At 48.7% G+C, this 22,806-nt stretch overlaps 1 protein-coding gene across 2 annotated transcripts; it reads right to left on the bottom strand.

Moving 5' to 3' along the window:
• Positions 1-4,001: 4,001 nt before the first annotated feature.
• Positions 4,002-15,015, bottom strand: LOC308672402 (ras-related GTP-binding protein C-like). 2 transcript variants are annotated; one of them, XR_014027413.1, is made up of 8 exons: positions 14,705-15,015; positions 14,424-14,627; positions 14,000-14,199; positions 13,093-13,207; positions 12,525-12,667; positions 11,225-11,373; positions 8,271-8,658; positions 4,002-5,080 (listed from the first exon to the last, which is right to left on the bottom strand). XR_014027413.1 is itself a non-coding variant. In XM_081335323.1 (7 exons), exons 1-7 carry the CDS (start codon positions 14,996-14,998, stop codon positions 8,510-8,512), a joined length of 1,254 nt encoding a protein of 417 aa, XP_081191449.1. In that variant the 5' UTR covers positions 14,999-15,015; the 3' UTR covers positions 4,002-8,509. The 2 variants fall into 2 exon arrangements, 1 of the variants encoding a protein (XP_081191449.1); XM_081335323.1 differs by having other exon boundaries at positions 4,002-8,658.
• Positions 15,016-22,806: the final 7,791 nt, after the last annotated feature.

Raw genomic sequence — 22,806 nt, 5'->3', positions numbered from 1 at the left:
TTTGAGACAAATCGCCTAATCTGTACTTGTGATCTGTATTTGTGACTTCAAACAGGGACAACCATATTTATGACGGTCACAGTGGCATGTGAAGTGACCAAAACCTGCTGCAACCACACAGCAGACGGGGGGGGGAATAAAAACCAAACACCCCCCCACCCCACCCCCGCTGCCAATCCTCAACAGAAACGCTCACAACTATAAAAGCCTCGGACAGGAGGAAGAGCGCTGCCGGGCGGGCAGGCAGGTGTCTTACGGGACAAGGCGAGCGGGGAGAAGGGAGGCGCAGCGCAAAGGGCAGCGGCGCGTCTTTGGGGAGCCGGCGGGCGGTGGCGAGGGGGTCTCCGGCCAAGGGCCGCGGGCTTTCGGTGGGAGCGGCTGGGAGAGTTTGGGGCTCTTGCGCTTGTCCAGTTCCTGGGCGAAAAGAAGAAGCGTGAGGGAGGGCGCGAAAGGAGCGCCAAAGCGGCAGCGTCGGGGAAGGAGTTGGCGAAGCGCCCGAGGAAGGCGGCAGAGGCGCTGCAACGGGCGGGCGGCGAGGTGAAGAGGTGGGGAAAGAGCGCTTCTCCCGCAGCGGCTTCAACGGCTCGGCTGGCAGCGCGGCTGGAACGTCTCCGGTGCTAAGCGGGAATGCTTAGGGTCATCATCTGGGATGGGCGACCAGAACAACAGCGTTTTTTCTCTCCGTTACACCCCAACGAGAAAGGGCCTCCGCTTTAGGCGCCCCCACCCTTCTCCAAATGGCAGCTCTTCCTCCCTTCGCTTTGCCAACACTTCCCCAGTTTCCACCCTAGGAAGCTGCAGGGACTCCCCCCCCAACCCCCACACTGCCTCGCCCTTCCCACGGTTGGCCTTCCTTCTGCCCCTTAGCCAAAGTTTTCTGCCAGGATCCCTGCCAGATACTCTGCTTCTATTTGGAGTAGTTATTCTTCTATCAGGCTGGGTGGCTGGGTGTAGCTCTAGTACGTGAGCTATGTAACGTCAGGACTGTGCTCCAGACGCCTTGTCACAGGTGATTTGGAAAGAACAGCGCAGGGAGGGAAAAGATGGGAGGGAGTGGGAGAAAGGGAGAGGTTGGGGAAGACACAAACAGAGGCAGAGAGAGAGAGAGAGAGAGAGAGAGAGAGAGAGAGAGACAGAGAGAGACAGAGAGAGACAGAGACAGAGACAGAGACAGAGAGAGATGGTGCCCACGGAGTCATTCTCCCCCTCACATCTTTGGGACTGGAGTCTTGCTCTATTCCATGTATAGGGGAAAAGACCCCTCTGTTTGGGGTGTCCTTATTGCCCAATAAGAGGATGCAAGAGGGATGCTGGGTTTCACAGAAATCCTCTTTCACCTGGCCTGAGAAGCGATGGGAAACGTCTCCTAACTAAGTCTCTGGGACCTGGAGGAACCCACCCTTTATGGCTTGGGGCGGGGGAAATGGGCATGGACCCTCAGAGAGAGGTGGTCTTGCAGATATCCAGGCTCTGGGCTATTTGTGGCTTCAAACAGGGACAACCAGGACTTTATCTGGGTAGGAAAAATGCAAAGTACAAGTTCAGATTAGGTGAAACCTGGCCCCAAAAGCCTTACTGTGAGAAGGTCCTTGCCGTCCTAGTGGATTATTATTTAAACATCAGTCAGCCTTGTGCAGCAGCAGCCAAAAAGCTAATACAATCCTTGGTTCTAGAATCAGAGGCATAGAATCAAAATCACTTGAAGTATTAGTACCTCTTTATAAAGTCTTAGGAAGACCAAACGTGGAACGCTGCATCCAGTTTTGGTCACCAGATTACAAAGAAGATGTTGAGACTTTGGGAAAAATGCAAAGAAGAGCAACTAAGACGACAAAGGCCTGGAGACTGAACCACATGAAGAATTGTTGCAAGATTTCGGTTTGGCTTGTCTAGAAAAAAGAAGGACGATAGCAGTGTTCCAGTATATGAGAGGCTGCCACAAAGAAGGGGGGGGTGTCAAGATATTCTCCAAAGCACCTGAAGTCAGGACAAGAAGAAATGGATGGAAACTAACCAAGGAGAGAAACAAGCTAGAACTAAGGAGAATTTTCCTAACAGGGAGAACAATTAACCAGTGGAACAGCCTTCGTTCAGCCCCTCTGGATGCTCCATCACTGGAGCCTTTTAAGAAGAGGCTAGACAGTCACAACTGAAATGGTGTAGGTTCTCCTGCCTGAGTAGGGGGATGGACTAGATCTGGTTTTTCTACTTACTTGGTTTGTGTATTATGGCGATGCACTCTAAAAAACCTCAAGGAGCAACTGGACCGTACTAGGACCCCAGTAAACACAAAAATGCTAACCCTCAAACCTGCATCCCCAAGACAAAAAAGGAAAACAAAATGCCCAAAGTTCTCAAGCCAAACTCCAGAAACAAAGAGACAAATGAACCCAAACGGGCTGTCCACATAACTCTTACCTACTAGAGCTACACCCAGCCACCTAGCCTGATAGAAGAATAACTACTCCAAATAGGAGCAGAGTATCTGGCAGGGATCCTGGCAGAAAACTTTGGCTAAGGGGCAGAAGGAAGGCCAACCGTGGGTAGGGCGAGGCAGCGTGGGGGGGGTGAGTCCTTGCAGCTTCCTAGGGTGCAAACTGGGGAAGTGTTGGCAAAGCGAAGGGAGGAAGAGCTGCCATTTGGAGAAGGGTGGGGGCGCCTAAAGCAGAGGCCCTTTCTCGTTGGGGTGTAACGGAGCAGTAGGCTAATGCCTCCTTAAGTAACACCAGCTGCCTGCAATTAGTGCAGGTTCGCATCCCACCAGGCTCAAGGTTGACTCAGCCTTCCATCCTTCCGAGGTAGGTAAAATGAGGACCCAGATTGTTGGGGGCAATTAAGCTGACTTTGTAATAATGCCGCTTGGGGGTGTGTGAAAGCCCTAACAAGCAGGCATATACATAGAATGAAGGCTACTGCTAAGCTTGTAAGCCGCCCTGAGTCTTCGGAGAAGGGCGGGATATAAATGGGATTAAATAAATAAATAAAAAACGCTGTTGGCCGGCTGCGCTCTGGTCGCCCATCCCAGATGATGACCCTAAGCATTCCCGCTTAGCACCGGAGACGTTCCAGCCGCGCTGCCAGCCGAGCCGTTGAAGCCGCTGCGGGAGAAGCGCTCTTTCCCCACCTCTTCACCTCGCCGCCCGCCCGTTGCAGCGCCTCTGCCGCCTTCCTCGGGCGCTTCGCCAACTCCTTCCCCGACGCTGCCGCTTTGGCGCTCCTTTCGCGCCCTCCCTCACGCTTCTTCTTTTCGCCCAGGAACTGGACAAGCGCAAGAGCCCCAAACTCTCCCAGCCGCTCCCACCGAAAGCCCGCGGCCCTTGGCCGGAGACCCCCTCGCCACCGCCCGCCGGCTCCCCAAAGACGCGCCGCTGCCCTTTGCCCGGCGTGTCCCTGCCGCTCGGCGGGGCGAGGGGGCGGGGGAGCGAGCGCCGTGCGCCGGGCTCTCCGGCCGGCCGAGCGGCAGGGACACGCCGCGCCAGCCCCGACCCGCCGCCACGCAGCCCCGCCGCCCTCCTTGCGCTCCTTGCCCGCCGCTCGCCGGGGAGGAGCCGCAGCCCGCAGCCTCCGCCTGCAGTCGCCCCGCCAACCTGGCCCCGGAGAGGACGCGGGACGCCGCACCGCCAGCCCACTCCCGCCACCTTTGGTCCGCGTCCCACGCTTTGCGTCTGGAAAGAGCCCCTTTCTCTCAATAATCCCCTCAAGCCCTCCGGACGGAGCAGGGATCCTCTTTGCCAGCCTCCGGCCTGAATGCCGTCGCCAAGTGGAGAAGGCTTGGGAATGGCGCTGCGTCTCTCGGGGACGGGCGACTTGGTGCTCCTTTCGGATCGCTCTCTCACGCGAGGCTGAAGATTTGCAAGACGGCCCCTCTTCTGAGGGTCCGTGTCCACCCCCTCCAAGGCTGCCCAGTTCCAGGAAACCTAGTTAGCAGACGTTTCCCATGACCTTTCAGGCCAGGTGAGAGAGGATTCCTGTGAAACCCAGCATCCCCTTGAAGTTTTCGCTATAATCTCAAAATGTTTTTTATTTTATTTTTATTTTAATTCCATTTATATCCCGCCCTTCTCCGAAGACTCAGGGCGGCTTTACAAACTTAGCAGTAGCCTTCATTCTATGTATATGCCTGCTTATTAGGGCTTTCACACACACCCCAAGCGGCATTATTACAAAGTCAGGTTAATTGCCCCCAACAATCTGGGTCCTCATTTTACCTACCTCGGAAGGATGGAAGGCTGAGTCAACCTTGAGCCTGGTGGGATGCGAACCTGCACTAATTGCAGGCAGCTGGTGTTAGGACAAGGACACCTCAAAGTCCCATTCCTGGCTTCGACATTGGAACTGCTTGTCACTGTGTTCTTCACCCAACTATCATCTGGTGATTGGCATCCTAAGATTCATCAGAGTTGTCAACAATTCTCTCATGTCCGACCCTGGTCCACTCTCTGGATCGGCACTCTGCCTGCCCCTTTGTCTCACCCTGCATTCGTCAGACCTGCCCTGGTCAGCCCCGTGTGTTTTTAACAATGTCCAGCCAGAAATACTAGAGCGGCCACTTCATTTGGCCACTCTCCGTCCGCATGATTGACTTTTCACGTCAGTCAGCTCTCACGACACAAAGTAGGGCAGCCTCTGTTTGATGATCTTGGCTTCAAGTGATGTTTTTGGAGAATTTCGGTCTAGGACTTCTGTGTTACCTTTTCAGTCCCTTCGATGCCTAAAAGTCACCTCCGGCATTGCAGTTCAGTCCACCCTTCTCCCATCTGCCTTTTTCAGAGTCCAACTTTCCCAGCTCTAAGTAGCAACTGGGAAAGGTAATGCGTTTACTACTTTGCATTAGGCTGATGTCTTTATTCTTCCAGATGTTATTCAAGCTGGATGTTGCAGTTCTTCCACGTGAGACTCGCCTTCCGCTGTCAGGACTGGAGTCACCACTCAGGTTGATTTTAGAGCCCGGGAGGGAGGATGAATTCATTTACCCTTTTGCTGGTCCCAAAGTCATCTGCACTCTGACCTCTGTTTCCTCTGCAGTCTTCATTATCTTCCTTTTCATGACGTTAAGATGCAGCCCAGACTTTTCATTTTACTAAGACAGCCAGAACATGCAAAGACAAGTCAGAAAAGCAAAGGCTCAGAATGAACAAAGACTTGCAACAGACAAGCTCAGGATTCAAAAAGTTGTTGACAAACTTGAACAAAGGGCCCTGATACAACAAAATGAATTTTAATGTGGAGAAAAGCAAAGTTTTACATTTAGGCAGGAAAAATCAAAGGTTCAAGTACAGATTAGGTGAGACCTGTCTCAAAAACAGTAAGTGTGAGAGGGACCTTGGAGTCCTAGTGGACGATCAGTTGACTATGAGCCAGCAGTGTGCAGCAACAGCCAAAAAAGCTAATACTATCCTGGGTTGTATAAAAAGAGGCATAGAATCAAGATCACGCAAAGTATTAGTACCGCTTTAGAAAACCTTTGTAAGACCACACCTGGAATACTGCAACCAATTTTGGTCACCATATCACAGAAAAGATGTTGAGAGTTTGGAAAAAGATTTAAGAGCAGCTAATATGATCCAAGGACTGGAGACTAAAACATACAGACGGCTGCAGGACTTGGATTTGGCTAGTCTAAAGAAAAGAAGAAAGAGGGGCGACATGATAGCAGTATTCCACTATTTTGAGAGGCTGCCAGAAAGAAGAAAGTGGGTCAAACTATTCACCAAAGCACCAGAGGGAAGGAGGAGAAAGAATGGTTGGAAATTGACCAAAGAGAGAAGCAACCTGGAATTAAGGAGAAAGTTCCTGACAGTGAGCACAATTAACCAGGGTAACAGCTTGACTCCAGAAATCGTGGGCATGTTTTTCTGCCTTTTTAAGATCCTTTGAGGAGATAAAATTTTCTGCCCTTTTTAATATTTCCTTCTGGGAAGGGGCTGACTTCCAACAACAGACTCCTAAAATCTCCATTCCCCAAGCAGCTCCAATGACAGGGCATGACCTCCAAGCCACAATGAGAGTCAGGCAACAATAACTAGAATACCAGAAGAGCACACTCAGGCATAGGTCCAAGTGACGCTTCGCAACAAGCATCTCAAACACAAAGCCCCAAAGAATGTATAAAAACCCACCTGGTTGCATCTCCATTTTGTCAACTGTCCCAGAACTACATGCTGTTGCTGGTTCTGCCCATCAATAAACAGAAACCTACTTTCCTAAGCAGTCAGCCTCCATTTTATTTACAGCATCCTCCCAGCTTGGAACAGGACCAGGTTTTTCTTCCCTCCCTCCTCCTTTCTTCAGATCACAAGTACAGATTAGGCGACTTGTCTCAAAAACAGTAACTGTGAGAGGGACCTTGGAGTCCTAGTGGACGATCAGTTGACTGTAAGCCAGCAGTGTGCAGCAGCTTGCAAAAAAGCTAATACAATCCTGGGTAGTTGGGAGATTTGTTCTCCGAACTTGTGGGTTGGTTTTGGAAAGTTTTGTTACCAGGCTGAGTAACACCTTCAGCAGAATTTAGGGAATGTCAGAGTTGTTCTTCTGCTTATAAGGGCTTCAGGCGGTCAGTATGTCTTAAGATTGGAGGGTCACGTCAGATGAGGGTCTTGGGATGGGTCTTATGAGGGTGTCAGGACCCACCCCAATTCATCTCTTAGGAAAGAGGAACTCTTGGAGACAGGATTGTCCAAGCAAGAACTTTTACTAAAATATGGTTGACAGTGGATAACCTAGACAGGATCTGGAAACTGTCCCAGATTGATACTTTTAAAGTGTCCCCGAATAAAACCCCTCCCCTCAGTCCATTTGGTCAGTACCGAATCAGTTAAGTTTCATGTGTCAAAATCCTTCATGGGAAAATAGAAACTTTGTGCATTTACAGCATCTTCCTCCCCTTCACATTCAGTCGGAGATGCAAACCAGAAACCCACTCCCCCCCCCTTTCTTTGTTCTTCTCAGTTCAAAGGTTCTTCCCCTGGTCTTTGATGATGGCCTCCAGGCAGGCTGAATAAACCACCTTTCGTCTAATGGATAGGGGTGGCCAATTGACATCTTCTCTCCCCCTCCTTGTGGATGGCAGAATCCAGTAAGGGGGTAAGATTGAGGTTTGCACAGATAGGGATTTAGGAATGGAATATAAATGGATTTGGACAATCTGCCCTCCTCAAAAAAAGGATAGGTCCCCCTACAGAGGTTCTGCCGTCCTCCAATTTACCCAGGGGTTCCATTTCTTCAGCCATTCCAGTCCTAAAATCATTGGGCATTCCATGCCTGGGGCCACGACAAATGTTATGCGTTGCATGCAAGAGCTAACAATAATAATACTAAATTAAAAGAGTTTTGTAAAGAAAAGTGGGGAAAATATCCAAAAGAAAAGATATTTTCTAAGCTGATTAGGTTAGGTGTCTGAAAGATGCTGTTTTCACGAAAGGAGGTGGAAATAAAGGATATTTATTAATATCTCATCCCCTCCAGACATGACCCTCTGGCGGAATACAGTCACCTGTGAAGACTATTAAAGCATCTCTTAAGTCTTTAACAAACTCCCATTGATATTTTGAGTAAAGAACGGAGTCTGAGGCTGTCCTCATTAAGAAAATGGCATTTACATGCCGAAACACAGAAGATCTACAGAAGATTCACAGAAAACGTTTCATCACATGGAAAGTATTCCTATGGAAGGAAGTTTCTCATGTTGTTAAACAACGAGCAAAATTGTTTGCAAATTCCAGCAACCAAAACCCATACTTCCGTTCTTGTCAAAGCCGAACCTATTTTTTTTTTAAATAAAAGGACCCTCTATGCGATTATGCGACACGGAAGGAAATATGGAATGAATGGCAGCCATCCTGGCCACGGCAGGGTGAAAGGGAATTATCTGGGGAGGGCAAAGCTTTCTCCTGTCCCGCTCTAGGGGATGATCTTCCTCTCCTTCTCCTAGCTGAGGGCGCCAGCGCTGCCCAAAGACGCTTCACAAAACAGGGTCACAATGCGTGCAGGACCTGAGCCACCAAAGGCTTGAGAAGAGCCCAAGACATTTCAAAGCGTTCTGACGACCGTTAGAGCTAGAAAAGCAGAGAGGCGCTTTCATTCAATGGGCTGGTTAAGGAGAGGTCACAGGATGTATTACTTTTTTCGGGTATTACCACAAAACCATGTGATAAGTCATATGGAATGTGTTGAGCATGTACTCAAATAAATTATGCAATATGCCTGAGTTTCAGAGCCCCTGGAGCACATCACCGACTGCCGAATTCGGAGACAAACGAGGAAGTTCCCACCTGGAGGAAGGAGAGGCTGCCCGCCCGCCTGCCAAATGACAGCGAAAGCCGCCACTCTCAATCTGGGCTTCCTCGCAGCCACCCCGGGTGTCGGTACGAGCGCTGAGCACAAGTCCACCAGGCAGACTCCTCTGGCTTCGAAACAAAGGGCTGGAGTCGGGCAGCCTCCCTCCCTCCGTGCTGCCGCTCCTGCCCGATCCAGGCGCAGGGTGAGCAAGCAAGCGCCAGCTCGTCCCGGCTCAGTCCTCCTTCGGGGTGCCATTATGAGCCCCGGCTTTCAGACTGGGAATGCTGGCTTGATGGCCGCAGGAGCCCTGAGAGGACACGCCCACCTCAAAGACCTCGTGGATGGCCTTGCGGAAGCAGTGGAAGTTGTAGTCTATCAAGCCTGCGAAGAAAGGGGGAGGGGGTGGGAGGGAAGAGGAGACATCAGTTGGGAAGATCTCAGAAAACGGGAGGCGGGTGATACGGGAACTTTGCAAACTGAAACGTTGTGAATGCAATTGGCCCTTTTCTGAGCTCCAAAGGCATCATTGGGGACTGCAGAAGTTCTAAGAAGATGGAAACGACCCGTATTTTTAAAGCATAAAATCTTTCCAGTTCTAAACATGTTGCATGCCTTCTTCATTCTTCTGCATCTTCCCACGGAAAACCACACGGTTTCCCACTCACCAGCTGCCCTCTTGCAGGGAAGCAGCCCTGCCCTTTCTTGCCCCTCACAGCATTTCTCCTTACCAAAAGTGACAGGCCTGAAAGCAAAAGGTGATCTCAGCCACGCTGCAATCCAGTGAAAAGGGCTCCCTCCCAGCCCACCGGCCGTTCCCCAGAAATCCCACCGGGGGCCAGACTACCCAGAGTTAAGCTGTGTTCGATGATCCCCAGGGAATTAGAGGAACGGCAAGCTTTTATAGACAAAAGCCCGAAGGGCAGCTTCATCCAGGCTGCCACACCAGGATGGGTCCCTTCATCTAGAGGTCGACTATCGTGGCTTAAAGGCTGTCAGCCATGAAAACGCCTACCCGCCAGCCCTAATGAAGGACACCTTGCCCATTTGGCAAAAGGGAAACTCTTTGCCAAACTGGACCTGTGAGAAGGGCATTACCGGGGGAGGATCAAAGAGGGCGACGAGTGGAAGACAGCCTTCAATTGCCCCTTAGGATGTTTCCACTTCCGGGTCCTCCTTGCAGACTGCTGTCTTTGTGCAGCTGATAAACAAAGTGCTGCCTGAGCACCTGTGCGAGCGAGTGCCGGTTACCTGGATGACATCTTAACCTGCACTGAGACTATGGCACAACAGGCAAAACAGGCCAGGCTGTGCTCAAAAGGCTCCGAGCAGCCCAACTGTGTGTCAAAATGCTAATTCCTCCATCTAGGCTTCTGCATTTCTCACGAGGGGATAAGATGGACCCCAAAAAGGTGTGGGTGGCACTGGACTGGGCTCCTCCCCACACCAGGAAGCAAGGGATTTGCAAACTTTTTCCGCCAATTCATCCTGTCGCTTGCCCTGACAGCCCTCCCTGTCAGCCACTTGCTGAAGACTAAAAGGGAAGGGAAACCCCAGCCCAGGCAGGCGCTGAAATGCACAACGGAATGCCAAGCGGGGTTCGGAAAACTCAAGCGCCTCTTCGCAGCAAAGCCGGCGCTGAACACCCCCTTTGACATCCAGGCAGATGCTGCTGATGTGGCAGAGGGGCAGAACTCTTACCGAAAAAGGAGCCAGGGCCACGACAGCGCATAACTTACAAAGGCGCACTGGAGCGGAGCTCAGAGGGCAGTCTGGGAAAAGGAGGCACATGCAGGGCATGGGGAACTCCTCACCTGGAGTCGTTTCTTAGAAGGGAGCAAAACGCCTTTGGAGGTTGGACTGACCACCCACACAAGCTGTCACCCCAACAGGTCCGCTGGGCTCAGGATTTTAACCAGCTCAATTTCACCCTGAGATATCTCCTGGGGGGGAGGGGGGAAGAGATTTCTTGGCGGATGAACTGTCTGGAATGCCACAATGTAACAGGGAAAGCCAGACCTGATCCTGTCCCACCCATTGGCGGCCCCAGTCCCCACCAGAGCGCAAGCCAAGCGAAAGGCCCAAGTGGCCGGGGACATCCGGGCTGCCCTGGAGGAGGACAACGGTTTCCAGGCCGTAAGGTCGAGTGTACGATACAGGACGGTGTAGCCTGGCTGGGAGCCAAACTATACATCCCTGAAAGTCGACGATGGTCTTGTAGAAAAGCCACGATTCCAAAGCAGTGGGACATTCTGGCTTTGTCAAAACCCTGCAGCCGGTTAAGCAACAATTCTAGTGCTGTCATTGAAAAAAAGCATAGAAAGCTACATAGCTCACTGCCTCAGCTGCGCGTCTGCTGAAAGACGGAAGGGAAACCACCAGGACTCCTGCAGCCAGCAGCACAGCCTCGTGCCCCGTGGAAGCCGCTCTCCGTAGACTTCAGAACAGAGCTGCCTGAACGTTCCAAGAACGCCGTAATTTGAGGGATAACCGGAAATTTATATGGCCACCCATTCTCAAGTGACTTTGGGTGGCTTACAAAAATTATTCTCTTGTAATTTATTATATGGCTCAGGTTAGGAAATTATTCTCCCTCCAATACTAGAACAATTATTTCACTGACTGCCAGGACAATGTTTAATGCAGTTTTAAAACCATTTCTCCAAAAGGAGTGGCAGGCAACCGTTTTGTGGAGCATTCCGAGCAGCCACTGCTTCCAATGAGCTGAACATCTGAAGCATTTCTAGTGCTGCTCTCTCCGATACTTGGAACACTTCAGGAATTCCAACTTTCACTCACTAGGACGCAGCCAGCTTAGACTAAGTATTTCAGATGAGACTGTTTTGCCCTGAGTTTGAAGCACAGCCTATTTTTTATTTTGGAAAAAATAACATTACAATTGTAACAAAGATTGATTGGTTGATTGAACAAAATGAAGCTCTTTTCTTACCTTTGCGTTCAAAGCTCTCCTCTCGAAGAATACACACCAAGGCTAGAAATTTTGTCACTTCTTTTAAATATAAAACAGTTGTGTTGTTGAGTTTAATAATTGCCATAGATTCCTCGTCATATGCGCTACCGCTGCCATCTTCTTTTAACCTGGAGTAGGTTGAAGGAGAAAGACTGCTCAGAATACCTGAGACTTACGACTGAGCACTTAAATTTGATGCAACTCAGATGTCTCATTTATATTTAGGCAACTGCATAGGACTTTAGAACAAATTAAAAATTTTTACAATTTACGACAACTTCAGAAATCTATAGCTGCTTTTTAGCTTGACTGATCTACAAATATATTTAAATAGCCTTATATTAATATATAAAGTGAGTTTACCACCATACTGACGATCTCTATTTTTTTATTTATTCATTAAATTTATATGTTGCCCATCTCATCAATTAGGTCAGGGCTTTTCAATCTTTTCACCCCTTGTACCACCCAGCGGCGCTCTTTCTCCTGTCCGAGGTTTTCACTGTTGTGAGCATTTCTCTTGAGGATTGGCAGTGGGGCTGGGGTGGGGTGGGGGTTTGTTTTTTATTCCCCCCCCCCATCTGCTGGGTGGTTGCAGCAGGTTTTGGTCACTTCACATGACCCTGGGACACTGTGACCGTCATAAATATGAATCAGTTGCCAAGCATCTGAATGTAGATCAGAAGACCCTGCAGATGCTGCAACATTCCAGCTGATCGGCAATTCTTCTGGGCTTAGCAGAAGCGTCAGGATCAGCGCCGAGCTCCAGCTGGAGCCTGGCACTGATCCTGGTGCTTCCGCTGATCCAAGAGCCCTGCAGCTCCAGCCGTCTCACGCTCAGGCTTGTGTGGTGCTGCCACCGGTTCAGCTCATTCCCCTCTCCCGCTACCACTTTTCTAGAAGTCGCGTACCACCTGCCAGGTGCCAATGTACCACAGGTGGTACCCGTACCACTGGTTGAAAAGCCCTGAATTAGGTGACTCTCGGCAGCAGTCATATTTTGATACAAATACCTGTAACTATGATCGTGAAGAGAGGCGTACCAGGCTTTATAAAGACGCTTGCTCAGAAAACTGGATAAAATTTTGTTGACAAAATTATGCCAACAATAAGCAAGGCGGCATAGCATTCCCCACCTTTTAAACTAAAACCTTCACAATTTTAAGATTATCTTGCATTTCTCAAAATATCCATGGACAGCAAAAGATCTTCTTAAGCAGTTAGAAGTCACTAGCTTCTTTCAAGACGGTTGTTCCGTACTTCTCAAGTATTTACTTACCCATATATGCAAGAAACATCAATGACAACGTCAATCATGTCACAACATAGCTCGTAGGACTGCATGTCAACAGGGGAGCTGTCTGTTGCAATATAGATCTTGCTGACAACATCAAAAAGAAAAGCTTTCTCAATCCCCGAGTTCTTCAGGAAATGAAAAGACAGGTTTACGTTAAGATTACATCTCACAAATACCCACATTTGTCCCAAGATCTATTTCCTTTTATTTATTTTGCAACATTTTATTGTATAAACTAAGGAGGTAAAATACCCACTCAGTAGAAAGCAAGTATTGATCACACCACATATTTTAATAATTTTACTAGCATCCAATCCAAATCTTCAATGTACAAAGATTATTAGTTTAAAATGTCTAATATAAACCAAATCATCTGTTTAAGCTCAGCACGATTAAGCAGTCTCCAACCCACCTCTGCTTTGGAGGCAAAAGTTCTTCCCAAGATCTCTTGGTGTCAGTTTCACCATCCCCTAAACGGAAATCCCTCATTTGTTAACTTTCACGACACGATTTGCCCTTCAAACATGTGGAGTAATTAACTGCTACTTACCGATATAAAGATATTCAGCAAGTTTTCCAAAGTGGGCAGCTGTGGAATGAGCTTCTGCACCACCTTACTGAAGGCCTCAAAGATTGAGTGATCGTAGATGCTGGTCAAATAAAAGCTAAAAAGAAAAGAACTCTAATTACCTGAGTGCTTTCACATATTAGCTGCTCTTTGGCCGAAATAATACCACCACTGATATAATTTCCCAACTGGAATCTGTAGAAATTATTTTGCTTGTGTGATTCACGACTAACTAATAACTAACTTACTGAAACAACCTGGATCTGCACGGCACGTTAAACCCTAATCCAAATACACTGGTTAGTGCTTGTCTCTTTAAAAGCAGGCACTGGAAAAAAAAATATGAAACATCCACTAACACTTTCATTTCAATTAACCAATTAATAAACTGGTCAATATGTAAAGAAATGATGTCATAACCCACTTCAGTCCACATTTGAGGAAAGTAGGACTCTTGGAGACGAGATTTTCCAAGCAGGAACTTTTACTAAGAAACAGGAGATAGCAGGCATAATAGACAGGATCTGAAGAATCCCCTCACAGATCGATATTTTTAAAGTGTCCCCAAGCAAACCCCACCCCACGGTTCATTCGGTCAGTTCCGGATCAGCCGAACTCCCGGTGGTAAGCCCCTCGTGGGAAAAGAGAGATAACAGTCCGTTTGCAGCAGGATCGTTTCCACCCTCCTCAAACTTCATTCAGAGAAACAAACCAGATTCCAGAGGGTTGCATTCCCCCCTTTCCCACCCCCTTTCCTAGTTGCCCGTAAGATGAGAGGGAATGCCTAGTGAGAAAGCAATTCTGCCCCCCTACAAGGCTTCCGCTGCTCCCCAGCCCAGCCCAGCTTGCACCTGGTAACCGCCATTCAGAAGCAGGTAACGCCACTCGCCTAAGATGCAGCTTTTCTAAGCCAGCATCAGCCAGATCGTCGTTGGCTCTCTGATGGACGTCTCTCTGAGTTTCAATCTTATGGTCGTCGGATAAGCCATCCACTTTGTGAATGAAAACCTCAAAGTTCATTTCCGGATTGATTTTGTAAGCTTTGGAGACGGTGATGTGCAGCCTGGTTAAGGCCTCCATGTAGTCGTCCTGCAAGGCAAACGGAGGGGCGGCCTGAAGCGCTGCGGGGGGGCTGGGCAGGGGTCTGCTCCGGCTCCTGGGGCCTTTCGGGGTCCCCCCTCCCCGGGGGCTGGTGGGGGGAAGGAGCCGGGAGGGGAGCCCGGGAGAGAGTGGGAGGCGCCGGGCCCAGCCCGGGGGGGCTTCCGGGGGGGGGGCTCGGCTGCTCCCCCCACCCTCCCCTCCCCTCCCCCCACCTGCGCGTCGATGACGTAGATGAGGGCGCCGGTGCCGCGGAAGATGGTCTCGTAGTCGAAGGCGGGGTCGAAGAAGTCCATCTGGCCGGGGAAGTCCCAGATCTGGAAGTTGACGAAGGAGCTGCCGGAGACGTCGTCCTTGTGGATCTGGGTGGTGCTCTCCAGGAAGAGCGTCTCGTTGGGGGACATCTTGTGGAAGACCACCTGCGGCACAGGGCGCGCGGATCAGCGGCGGAGGGGCAGCCCCCGACCCCCCGCCCCGAGCCCGGCCCGCCGCGCACCTTCTGGATCGAGGACTTCCCGCTGCGCCGCAGCCCCATCAGCAGGATGCGCGGCTGCTTGGAGGAGTCGCCGCCGCCGCCGCCGCCGCCGGGCCCCGCCACGCCCATCCCGCCGCCGCCGCCGCCGCCCGCCAGCCCGGCCCCGTCGTCCTCGCCCGCCAGCTCGTCCTCGTCGGCGCCGTAGCCGAAGTCCTTGGGGAAGGCGTCGGCCGCGCCCAGGCTGCCCGCGGGCAAGGACGCGCCGGACAGCAGCTGCGCCGGCTCCTCGGCGGCCCCGAACGGCATGGCGGCCATGGCGAGACCGGCCCCGGGCGGACGCTCGGCCGATTGGACGGCGCCGCGGCGGGGAAGGGCACGTGACCCCCTCGGGCCCGCCTCCCTGCCGCCCGGCGGCTTCCGGGCCCGGGCCGACGCGGGCGCCCCCTCCGGCCGGGCGGTGGCAGGGCAGCCGAGCGGCGGCCAGCCCGCCCCGGACGCTTCTCCGTCGGCGGCCGCCAGAGTCCGGCGCGGGGCTGGAGATGGGAAGCGGCCGTCCGTAACCGGCTTCGTGTCCTTGTGAGCCGCGACTTGTAGGGAGGGCACCGTCTGGCTCAGTCTAATGGAAGGCGTCGAAGTCAAGCGGCGGGTCTCTTCCAGAACTAGAAGGATGGACGGGAGAGACAGAGCGAAGGGAAGGGGGGTGTGTGAAATTGTGGAATTCTGAGCCCCAAAAGGTGAATATACAGTGCGGGGGATGGAAAAGTTCCCAGATTTAATTGGACAATTTAAACTAACGACGGCTGGTTCTTGAGCCTTGTTAATAAGATGAGGCTGCTAGGCTGATTTTTAGGGGGAATAAATCAGAAGAAGTTAGCATAATTACAGAGCAGGTTCCCATATTATGACAAGATATACATTAAGTTCATAGCCCAGAGGCAAAAACTGGATTGACAATTACTTCAGCTGCCAAGCTACTTAATACTTTCTAGTTTCTTAATAATTTCCAGAATAAGATCTTTCAAAGCTGGGATATGAGAACGTATTTATTTATTTATTTCCTGGATTGCTTCCAGAGAGAAAAGATGTAAAAAACAATTCATTTGTTTTCAGGTAGACTATACCAGTCCCTGGAAGCTCTGTAAAAGATTCTGTCACCTAAACCTTGTCCCATCTCCCCCCTTTCACCCTTATCAGATCACCTTGAGCAGATTAGAACTCTCAAGTTCTATCCAGGCTTGCAGGGGAGAAAATGCTTAAGAAAAGACATGGAGTCCCAAAGGTGCTTTTTCAAAAGGCAACTGGATTTTCTTTGTTTTTCCTTGAAGATGTTTCGCTTCTCATCTAAGAAGCTTCTTCAGTTCTGATTGAATGGTGGAGGATGGAAGGATTTATATTCCTTGCAGTCATTCTTCTATCCTCCACCATACAGTCAGAACTGAAGAAGCTTCTTGGATGAGAAGCAAAATGTCTTCAAGGAAAAACATAGTCCAGTTGCCTTTTGAAAAAGCACCTTTGGGACCGCCATGATCTAGAGCAGGGGGTCTTCAGACTTGGCCCTTTTATGACTTGTGGACTTCAACTCCCAGAATTCCTCAGCCAGGCACACATTGAATCAACAAGTCATAAAAGGGCCAAGTCTGAAGACCACTGACCTAGATGACTGGGAATCTCCACAGGCAGAAAGGCATGGAGGTTGTACTAAGGAAAAAGGCAGTGACTGGCTTAGAGATGATTTACAGAATAACTAAAAATGCCCAACCCCCTCCCCTCCTAGACACCACAAAAAGAAACTATTTGAAACTTATTACTTTATTACTGAAAAGTGTTTAGTCCTTTTCGTTGCAAACCCCACGTTTTCCCCACTCCTTTACAACTGGCTACTTTCTTTCTATGGCAAGGGGCTTCAAATGCCCATATTCCCGTGGCACGTTTACTCAAAAGAAAGATGTTCCTTTAGCTGTAATGAAGAATCATTCAAATTCTGTTAATTGCTATACTTAGTGGTGCCTTTTTCCTTCTAGATTTGTTCAATAGGAATCTGTAATCAAAGTAATTAAAGGTAGGAGATGAGGAATAAAGATGACTGTGTGCAAATTGGATGAAGGCTGAAGGAGAAGAGATGGAGAGATAGAAGGAGGCATTTTAAGGTGAACAATTTGCAGGCGGAATTTGGAAAGTCCAAGGTTATGGAGCAGAGGTTCCCCAAGCCGAAAGGTGTCATTGGGAAAGAGAAGTTACTCCCCTACTTGTATACTGAGAACTAAGAGAAGGAAACACAGACACACGTGCCTGCACACACACAAGCACACTTGAGAGCCGAAATAAGTAGGGGGCACCTATAAGAACTTATATAAGTCTCTGGGAATTTCATGGTGCATCTGTGGATGGCCATGCCTCATGGTATAGAAAGGCAGACAGACAGCACCCTTCTACAAACATGTTTGACAAAAATATACAGAAAACGCAAAATAGAACTTTTGTCCCACCAATAGCAGATTTTCACGTTTCCTTTTAAATGAATTTAAAACATTCCTTCACCAGGAAACTAGTGAAAATCTGGGCTGTCTCATAGCCCCGTTTCTTGGGGAAGGGATAAGAAAAGGGAAAAGGGGAAAGAGGTTTCTTCCCAGATTTCTCTGTTAGCCAGGCAAACCAAAGTGGGCAAGTTATTCCCCATTATTATTTCAGTAATTTCTAGAGATTTTAGAAATCTTTGATGGGTAAAGATCTTAAACAGCTGAGTTGTACTATACACCAATGCCATTTGTTTCCCCGCAGAATTCCCATCTCAGATGCTCCACTCAGAATAGGCTGGAGGACACGGAATTAATTTGGAGGAAGAGAAATCAGAGATACATAATGCACAAAAACTGTAAGATTGTCTTGCTTACAAAGAAAAAATAAAAATTAGGGCTCTTATGTTTTACACATCCTGGCCAGGCATTTTCTGAACTGACAAGTTTCATCTTATTTCAATTTAAACTTGAAGAAACTTTGTCATATTGAATGGCAAGCTGACTTCTCAAGAAAACTGCTATTTTAAGAATGTTTTAATTTTTTAATTACAATTTGAAACTATGTTTGGCCAAATCCGATTGCGTGCTGAACTCAGTCCAATTGCTACATAATCTTCCTGTGTGTGTGTCAGAATCCATTTATATTCCATTCCTAAACCCCTATCTGTGCAAACCTAAATCTCATCCCTTACTGGATTCTGCCATTCCCAAGGAGGGGAAGAGGAGATGTTAATTGGCCATCCTGAGTGTTCCGTGCGCCTTTGGCATCTAGTCATGCCGGCCACATGACCACGGAGATGTCCTGGGACAAGCGCTGGGTCTTCGGCTTTGAAACGGAGATGAGCACGGGGGGGGGGGGGGGGAACCTTTACCTTTACCTTTATCCACTAGATGCAAGGTTGTTTATTCAGCCTGCCTGGAGGCCGTCATCAAAGACCAGGGGAAGAACCTTTGAACTGAGAAGAAGAAAGAAAGAAGGGGGGGGGAAGATTCTGTTTTGTATCTCCGATTGGAATTTGAAGGGGAGGAAGCAACCATGTTGTAAATGCATGGAAGATTCCTTTTCCCATGAAGGGTTCTGACGCATGAAACGTAATTGATCCAGGACTGACCAAATGGACTGAGGGGAGGGGTTTTTACTCGGGGGCACTTTAAAAGTATCTATCTGCGACAGTTTCCAGATCCTGTCTAGATTATCCACTGTCAATCATGTTTTATTAAAAGTTCTTGCTTGGACAATCCTGTCTCCAAGAGTTCTTTCCTAAGAGGTGGATTGGGGTGGGTTCTGACTGTGCTTTTTTCCATTCCTGGAAGTATTTTATTTCAATAATAATAATCATAGGAGATTCTTTATTCCAAATTAATCTTATTTCTCTCATTATCTCAGCTACACTTTAACCATTAACACAAATCCATGATTCACTGAGGCTGGAAAGTATGGAAAATATATTGTCACAATAGATTGCTAAACTGCACCTCCGCTAAGCTATCAACTGGCATTAGAAAAACCAAGTGCCAAAACCAAGGACCTGGGCAAGAGTAATTAACCACACAAGGAACCTGTTCAGCTAGACTTCCAGTCACACCCACAAATAGGCTACCCAGACACCAGGAAGGACAAGTAAGATTGACCTGTTGACAGTCACACACTAGAACCAGCACGTATGCATCCCTCCCCCAGCCTACACTCGAACCAGCACATACACAACCCGTGCCTCCCCAAACCCACACAAGGACCAGTCCCCCTATAAAAAAGTCTCTGTACCCCATTTTCTCTGTAGTCTGCCCCCAAGAGCAAACCTCTTTGTTCCTGGGAAATAAACGAATCGTCTCCTTTCCACAGCAGCGTGCCTCATGTCTTCTTTGCCTGCCTTCTCCCAGCTCAGAGAAAAGGACCCAGGTAAAAATTATCTTCACCCCAGGAATCCCAGATTCACAGAAGATAGGGTCAGTTACTGGAGGTTCCCCTCTTGGAGGTGTTTTCCAGGTTGCACCCTCTCCCAACCCTCCTGAATTTCTGCTTCTTTGCTTGTGGGGCGTATTAGTGATTTACCCTCTGTTTACCAATGGGGAAACAGGGACGTTTCTGTCTACATTTCTGATTGTTGCCCTAAGTGCCCTAATCCAGAGTCTGCAGATTCAAATAGACCCTGGAGCCCCAACCAAGGTCAGCCACAGCCTGAGAGGGACCTTGGCCACATCTTTCAGCTGGATGGATACACACACACACACACACACACACACTGCTTCCCTCCTTTGGTACTGCCTGGATGTGTGATCACAGGGTCCCAGGGACCATTTTCCTCCAGGGCTCAACTGGGTGCATGAGGAAGTACCCCAGTTCATGGTGTGGTTTCATTCCCATCACCACCACAGTGACTGCACATCAAAAATGCCTGGCAGGCAAAGCAAGCATCTGAGGCCCAGTGACAAATTACCAGCTTGTAACAGGTCACATCTTCACACTTTTGCTCAGCTTACCCGAGCGCTGCCTCTCCCTGTAAGGATCCGTAGCCTTGAGCATCCGTAGAGGCAGATGGTGGTTCATACCAGCGGCAAAAAAGCATCCTGTACATTTGCTGAGCTGGGGGGGGGAGGGAGAGGGGGAGCGGAGAAGGAAGGGAAAGAAGGTGCTTCAAAAGCTCAAGATGCCTGCGATGAAAGTCAAGGCTTGGCATTGTTTTGTGAGGTCTCTCAACTGTCTCTGTAAAGACTGCTGTGTTGTTGGCTACTCGTTGTGGTGCCATTTCACATAGCTGAATGGATAAAGTTGCCCTGTAGATACAACGGCCTCCCATGCTGGCCATGAAGGTCAGGATAGTTCATGCACTCAGAGCCTCCCTGCCATGTCACTCTGGCTACTACGCATTCAGAATAACAGAGTTGGAAGGGACCTTGGAGATCATCTAGTCCAACCACCTGCCGAAGCAGGAGACCCTATGCCATTTCAGACAAATGGTTGTCCAATTTCTTCTTAAAACCTCTGAGACAAAATGGGCAAATTTGTCCTCTCTCCTCTTCCCCTGGATAGCACTGCTTTCTGGGACACAAAGGAGTGGGCCACATATGCCTGGCAGAAGACTCTTACTGTGATTCTGTGCCAGCCAGTGGACCAGCTGAGTCTGGGAAATCAGAGGAGGAGGAGGAGGAGGAGGGGCCTGGAGAGCCATCAGAGTCGGAGGAAGGCTCTCATGAGCTCCAGGACTTACAATCTGAAGAAATGCCTGGCCCCTCCACTCGTGCTCAGGCTGAGACCCAACTGTGCTGGGAAGCTGAGTCAGACTCTGAGGACTCACAGCTGGAAGACATCATAGACACTCGCAAACGCTGACAGGCAACAAGAGTAGGACAGAGGGAGGCAATGGGCCGGCGGCTCCAAGGAGAAGACGTTGAGAAGCCATGCCTTGGGGCTGCATAATAAAAAGGGAAGGTGTGGGCAGTGCTGGTAGCTGAAGGCAACCATTTGCAAAGGACTCAAGTTTCATGGAATCATGTTATATTTGCCTTGCCTGTGAACAATTCTATGTTTCAATTGTGTTGTGTTTGCCTTTGGACAATTGTTTGTTTGAATTGTGTTGTGTTTGCCTTTGAACAATTCTCTATTTGAATTGTGTTCTGTTTGCCTTTGGACAATTCTCCGTTTGCATTGTGTTCTGTTTGCCTTTGTTTTTGGGACATTTTGCAGGTCTGTAAATAATAATAAAAGGGGTTTGTTCTTCCTGCATTTCCAGCCTACTTGTTAAAAGAGGGGTTTGTCCTTGTGAGTTAACAAGGACTCACACAGCCTGGGACAGAACAACTCTCCAGTGGGTCTCATACAGCTTTTAAAAGATCTCATGGTCTTGAAAAGGCTCTGGAGGCCAGTCAACCCCCCCTTAGGTAATGTGGGAGGCTCCTTACTGTCCTGCCTCTCCCCCCTCCCCCTCCTGCTTTCTAGGACTTTTTTGTCAACTTCATGATGTATGACCTGCCCTCAAAGCAGAATGTTCTGTTCCTCCCTATGAACAGGTCAAGGGAAGTTCCTTTTGCAGCGGCTGCTTCTGGGATGGAAAGAGAGGAAGTTATCAAGTGGTTTTACAGGCTGGCCTATTTCCAGAAGAGATGAGGCAGAGCACAAAGGTATAATGGTAAAGTGTGCCATTCCTGCTCCAGCAGCCAAAATGTGTGGGATCCTCCATATCGCCATCCTTAGCCACCCCACCCCATCCAGGTCCAGTGTGATGAACAAAATCTGAGGGGTTACTCTGGTTGGCCTTCCTGCGAGATGTGGAGACTTATTGGGGGGCCACTGCTCTCAAGGGGGCAAATGGACAGCTCCCCATAAAAGCTTAAGCCACCCCAGGATGACATGTAAAAGTTCTGCTGGAGGCAGGTAAACTGCAGGCAAGCTGGAATGCCCTGGGCAACAGGTACATTCACAAGAGAGAACCCATTAGTGGATGCACAATTGCAACCTTCTCCATCAAATCCAGATTGCAGAAGTTTGTTTGTTTCTTTAGTGTAGGGCATCTACAGAGCTCATGCAGTCACTGATATACAACACTAATAAAACACGCTGTATGTACAAAGACAAATATGAATTGAAGTAAAGCATCAGCAAATACATATATACATACATACATGCATGCATTATGTGTGTGTGTGCGTGTGCGTGTGTGGTAATACAATTTGTAAGATAAAATATTAAATTAAGGTGAATCCATGATAACATCACCATAATATGGTGCCATTGAGCCTCAATACGATAGATAATACAATTTGAGATCTAAGGCAGCTAACCATCTTAACTGCTTCTGGTGTGGCTATGATGAAATTATCCCAGGTGCCTTGAAATTTCCCGAGGAAACATTTTCAAACTTTTGTGTTTGTAAAATTTATTGGCCACCCATCTTACCACAGGATATATGTGTTATCGTTTGTCCCAATGCACCAGTTGTGATGTGGGGTCTCAGCCATTCCCTACTTAAAAGAGTTTGGCCTTAGTTCTGGTATGGATTTGCAGGAGTACTCCGATACAACATGAACCTCTTTCTCAAAATTTTCCAGTACTTCCCCAAAATTCCTACTGCCTGCTACTGGGGAAAAAAACCAACCCATTTGGGATTGCGAAGCCTCGTCCTACAGCTCTCCATAGAAAAAATGTTCTTTATTTGCTTTACATCAGTAGAAGAAGGAAGGAAGAACCCATAGCTAGAAGAAGACAGTAAGATGTTGGGGAGAAGATAGAGATCCTCAACATCTGGTTTAGTTTGGTCTTTTTCCCCAAAAGGGAATAACGTTCAAAAGCAAAACAACAAAAATGTGATGGTGGTGGGGAATGGCAGTCCAAATTAAGTACTGATGTTTGGATGTTTGTCTTCTGAACCAGATCAAACATATTCAAGAAATTTGGAAAGTTTGTGCATATCATCTTGGAGCAACTTTCTGTGACTTTTTTGAAAAACAAATGCAAAAAGCTAAAAAAGGAGGAGCCAAGTTACCAGTAGCTTAGTTTCATAAGCAAGTATTGGAACAGAGTATTAAGCAAATTATTATTTGTTAGCATTTAGGAAATAACTCATTGCTTAGCAGGAGCAAACATAACTTTTGCTACTAATCATGCAAAAC

Source organism: Vipera berus, assembly GCF_964194415.1.
Source record: "Vipera berus genome assembly, chromosome: 9".
NCBI classification, from domain to species: Eukaryota; Metazoa; Chordata; class Lepidosauria; order Squamata; family Viperidae; genus Vipera; species Vipera berus.
The sequence above is the reverse complement of the archived record's forward strand: the minus strand, read 5'-3'. Positions and strand labels throughout refer to the sequence as shown.